The sequence below is a fragment of the Lactuca saligna genome, chromosome 5, assembly GCF_052625555.1.
Source record: "Lactuca saligna cultivar CGN05327 chromosome 5, ASM5262555v1, whole genome shotgun sequence".
In the NCBI taxonomy this organism is placed as follows: Eukaryota; Viridiplantae; Streptophyta; class Magnoliopsida; order Asterales; family Asteraceae; genus Lactuca; species Lactuca saligna.
In genome coordinates, this window is record NC_136421.1 from 317072586 (window position 1) to 317077875 (window position 5290).

A 5290-nucleotide genomic window follows, 5' to 3' on the forward strand; every position below is an offset into this window, starting at 1 on the left:
TCGAGGCTCAGGAATGATACCGGGGCTTCGGGATATTTCTTGCACGTAAAACGGGGTAAAAATGCGAGAGAGAGAGAGAGAGAGAAGAGTTTGAGCAAAAGAAATCGGCTGCCTTCGCATGCTATTTATAGGGGCTCAAATTCGGGGTTATGTTGGGCGCAATTTCGGAGTACGCTGGGCGTACTAAGCCCTACGTTGGGCGTACGCTTCGGATCAGACTTCCAGATGGCGAAGTCTCGGTGGAGCGATGTGGAAGAAGCTGGACCGAGCAATGCAGCTGTACACGGGGATTACTCCTAGGTACGCTGGGCGTACCCTTCGGATAAGATTGGTGACTCCTCGGCCTTGGATAATATTGGTATCTCCCTTACTAATAAACAAAACCGGTCATCCACGTGTCATTCAAAAATCGATTTCCTCCCAATGTAAATTCCCAATTATACCCATCCTTGGTATTACGTATCACGTATCATGAGAATCGGATTCAGAATCTTAATTTAAATTGGAATTTCACAATCTGAATATGGCAATTTCAATGTGCAAATCCGAATATAGATGGAAATCGAATGCAATATTCAATCAATTTTTGTTATATGGCCGATTAAATGCATCTTTTTATGGTATAAAGATCAATCGTATCAATTTTCATTATTATTTCGATTTCATCTTATTATGTTCAATATATAATATAATTCAAACATAGGAATAACAATTATTCTTTACTGCATTGTCTTCCACGAATCAATAATCATTCTTCAATCGGCCATAACAATCATTCTGTAAGTTTCTTATTTTTATCCAATTCTCAGTTTTTTGTTTATTCTGAAGTTGATATTCTTGAATGAATCTTCGTTATATGGTCGATTAAGGACATTAAAGCCAGTAATTCTGTAAGTTTCTTATTATCGATTATGGTTCTGATTGTGTATATGTATGCCCATGATTCTCGATTGCTGTGTTAATTGCAATAATACGATCATAACAACTATAAAAAAAAAACTTATGTTCTGTTCGTCTATCGGTCCTGTATCTGAGTATTGAATGTACGTTATCGATTGGTAAACATTTTACGCTCTGTTTTTTGTTTTTTCTGAACTTCATATGCTTGAATCAATTTTCATTATATGCTCGGTTAAGTACATTAAACACAGTAATCTGAATATGATAGCATTCATTAAGCATAGTATTAAGCACAGTAAACTGAATATGGACATTCAACAGGGACTTTATGGTCGGTTTGATATGCTTGAATCATTGTTTTTTGTATGAATATGCTTCAATCTGAATATGACAGCATTTATTTATTTTTTTGTATGAATATGAATGTGTTTTGTGAATAGTGTACAAAAATCCGACTTTGTGAAATAAGATTTGCATTATATGTTTGGTGTTAATTGTTTATATTAGTTTGGAATTTAAAACAATAATGTTCATTCTTACACTGAATATGGACATTCAACAGGGACTTTATGGTCGGTTTGATATGCTTGAATCACTGTTTTTTGTATGAATATGCTTGAATCTGAATATGACAGCATTAAGTAAGAATTTATAATTAAGTACAATGGACAAAAATGCCCTCGCCAATTAACTTTATGTTACTAATTTATTAAGATTAAGATTAAGATTTATTAAGATTAAGATAAGATTAAGATATTAACATTCAGATTAAGAATTTATGTTCCTGCTATCTAAATCAGTTTCTCAAATTTAAACATTTGTTATGCGACTGTATATTTATATCAACACTTTTATTAACAATATATATGCAATAAAATTTGAAAAAAATACATATAAAGGCATTGTAGTTTTATTTTTCATGTTATAATTAAGTCCAATGGACGAAAATGCCCTTGCCAATTATATAGGGGTATATAGTTTGTTTTACCATGTTTCTGAAAGAAACTGGGTTTACCCCTTCTTTGTTACAATTCTTTGTTTCACTTTTAATTACCGGTTTTACCCCTACTTTGTTTCACTTATCATTATTATTTTTAAGTATGAATGTTGTATAGGGGTATATAGTTTATGTTACCATGTTTCATTCGGATTCTGTTAGCATGTTTCTTTTAGATTTTGTTTTCTTTGTATGAATGTTTCAATATAACCATATTGTATTATTCAATTTGTTCATATATTATTAGTACTCCATACACATAATTCTAATTATTTTGTGTACTTTTTTGTTATAGTGACAATGGCAGAAAGAAAGATCACTTTGATTAAAGACTTGGACAATATGAAGGATGATTACACACTAAAAGTGTCTATCATCCGGCTGTGGAAATCGCTTTCAGATGGCAACCCCACTATTGTCAGATCAATTGAGATGATACTCATGGATGAAATGGTAAAATCTACTATTCTAATACCATTATTCAAAACCATTTTTTTTATTTGATCATTCCAATAATATTATTCAAACTCAATCATTGAAGATGTTATCTTCAATTGTGAACAATTTATATTTATTAAAGATTCCCTTTTTAACATTATATAATATTCTTACCCTATGTGAATAGTGTACAAAAATCCGAGCAAGTGTGTATCCAAGAGATTTTCAAAGGTTTGAGTCCAAACTGAAAGAAGATCAAGCTGTTTACATCCGATCCCCCACTATCGCTCCTAACAAATACACTTTTAAAATAAGTGATGTAACCTCCAAGTTAAATTTGCATGGAAGAACAACTGTTAACGAGTGTCTACACTTTCAATCCAAAACAACATATGGATTTTCTTTTGTTTCTTATGAAACAATTATCTCTGCAACAGCTACCTCTAATGAATCAATTGGTAATTTCCCTCCTTATTGATTGTATATTATATTTAATTCTTTAATTCTTTAATTTCACATCATTTTGACATTTTGTATTATCATTTTCTAGATATTATTGGTGAAGTTGTTTCATTAGGAAAGCTTGATTCCCGTGATGTCAGCAAATCTCTACATAGGTTGCCTTTACAAATCAGAAACTTAGAGTAACGAAAACTTTTTTTATATTATATCTTATATCTTATATATTACATTCATTACTTTACAACTTGCATGTACAATTTTAGTATTATATATTCATTTAACCATTATTATATTTGCAGAGGTTTGCAGGTTAACGTTACATTGTTTGGAGATATTGCATACCAGTTAATTTCTTATCTTGAAGCTCATAAACAAGTTGGTCATGTGATTGTCCTTTTGCAATTTGCAAGAATTAATGTCTATAACGGTATATTTTTTATACAAATCAACCTTATTTTAGTCTTTTATATTACTCATTCTATTGACTATTTTATTTTGTTTCATCAGCACCACCTTCTGTTAACAGTTATTATGAACAAACACGGATGTTCATAAATGCTAATCTTCCCGAAATTGTTACCTTCACAGATGGGTAACAAAACATTTTTAAAAATTCATCGTTTTTTTGTTTCTATTTAATGATTTAATAATTTTATTTTTAAACTCCTAAATTAAAAACAGATTGGTTGGATTACGAGGACTTCAAAACCCTTCTGCTTCTTTGACTGTTGAAAGCTCTAAATCATATTCGGAATCTGATGACTTCTTGAATAATTACAAAGTTAAAAATGTTGTCGATTTGATAGAATCACAAGAGGTATGTGAATATTTTATCTGTATTGATGTTATATTGTTTTCTATTTAACACATAATAAAATTATAAGTTTTTTAGGTCGGCAAATATATCATTGTCGGGACCATTTATGGTATTCGCCAAGATATTGATTGGTATTATGATGCGTGTACAAACTGTGGAAAGAAAGTTGAAACAGAAGATGTGTTCAACGGTCCAGATAGTGGTGATGCAAGTGTCGTTTTAAAATGCAATGGTCATAATTGTAAAAATAAGAAGATCTCTTCCGTTCCAAGGTTTTTTTACATTTAATAAAATATCAACTTAACAACTTAACTAAATTATTAACCATTAAACATATTTAATGTTTATTTATGTGGGAAATTTTTTATAGGTATAAAATACCTATTCGTGTGCAAGATGATTCTGGAACAATCACTCTAACTCTCTTTGATAGAGATGCTTATAGACTTGTCAAAAAACGCGCACGTGGTCTTATAGATCAAATCAAACAGGTATAACATAATTATAATTTTTGTTTTCTTAATTGCTGTTATTTATTGTATTTTCTTAATATTAATGTGCTTTTAAACATAAATATATTATATAACACATTTATTCCAGGCTGGGGATAATCCAAGATTATATCCGTATGACCTCAAATGTCTGGAGCATAAAAAGATGGCTTTTAAGATAGATGTTAATAGTTTTAACGTATCCAATAACTACAATCGGTTTGGGATACTTGGCTATACGGTTGATAGTAACGTTATCGATGCTTTGGAAAAAAAGTTAGCTGTCGAGGTATTTATATATTATTCTTATTTATTTTTTTAATATTATATTTTATGATCCATATTTTTCTTTAATGATCCATATTTTTCTTTAATGATCTTCACTAATAAATTGTAAATATATATTGATTGAGAAATATGTCCCACAAATTATATAAATATTTAAATTTCTGAATCAGGCAGGTAGTCCTGCAAATTATGATGATACAGAAATCGCATCTCATGAAGTATCCAACGAAACGAAGTCATTAAAGGTTATATTATAAATTTACATTATTTAATTTTATATAATCTATTTTAAAAATTACTTTTTGTTAATATTTTATTACTAAACCTATTTACAACATTTTGTTGTAAGGATGCGATATCGCAAACAGGTGATAATTTGACCCCAACAATGGCTGGCAAATTTGAAGCTACAAGTCTGTTCAAGTGTAATTCCCCAACAATAGTAAAAAAACGAAATGTTGGAGATACCATTGATGTTGATGATTATGATAATGTGAATTCATCCACCAAGGTCCCTCGATTGAATTCCAAAGTTGATGGCAACACAGGTCTATTAATACCAAAGCTTGAAAAGTAATTTCAGATTGTCCTTTTTTAATCAACAATGTTCTTGAATTTGGATTTTTTTTGGATTCTCTTTCACAGTATTGCTCTTTCTGGTGTCCAGTGTTCAAACATTGATACTTCTTGCTTTATTTTCGTTGGTATTCTATATTTTAATACGATTATGATTTTATGGTTATCATTATAATTAGACTAATCTTCTTTTAACAAATGTGTGGCATATATGTTTGTGTATTTATGTGTAAAAGAAGCAACCAACATAAATCTAAAACCTGTGTTGTTTCTATCTTCATGTATCACATTCAGCAGTATCTCATTCACTATAAAAAACTA

The 5290-nt window shown here is 30.1% G+C and overlaps 1 protein-coding gene across 1 annotated transcript; it reads left to right on the top strand.

Annotated features, from left to right (window-relative positions):
• The first annotated feature begins 555 nt into the window (after window positions 1-555).
• Window positions 556-4970, top strand: LOC145047103 (uncharacterized). The gene is made up of 15 exons (XM_078995348.1): window positions 556-620; window positions 704-779; window positions 829-890; window positions 1408-1472; window positions 2193-2350; window positions 2523-2793; window positions 2886-2979; window positions 3097-3224; window positions 3305-3389; window positions 3479-3614; window positions 3690-3886; window positions 3985-4105; window positions 4215-4394; window positions 4564-4638; window positions 4743-4970. Exons 1-15 carry the CDS (start codon window positions 556-558, stop codon window positions 4968-4970), a joined length of 1941 nt encoding a protein of 646 aa, XP_078851474.1.
• The last annotated feature ends 320 nt before the right edge of the window (window positions 4971-5290 follow it).

What these genes read in the sequence shown, in the direction of transcription:
- LOC145047103 (XM_078995348.1), top strand. Translation starts at nt 556, where the DNA reads ATGGAAATCGAATGCAATATTCAATCAATTTTTGTTATATGGCCGATT. An exon ending in AAGAATTAATGTCTATAACG is followed by an intron (nt 3,225 to 3,304) that starts GTATATTTTTTA and finishes TTGTTTCATCAG; the next exon opens with CACCACCTTCTGTTAACAGT. An exon ending in TTATAGATCAAATCAAACAG is followed by an intron (nt 4,106 to 4,214) that starts GTATAACATAAT and finishes CATTTATTCCAG; the next exon opens with GCTGGGGATAATCCAAGATT.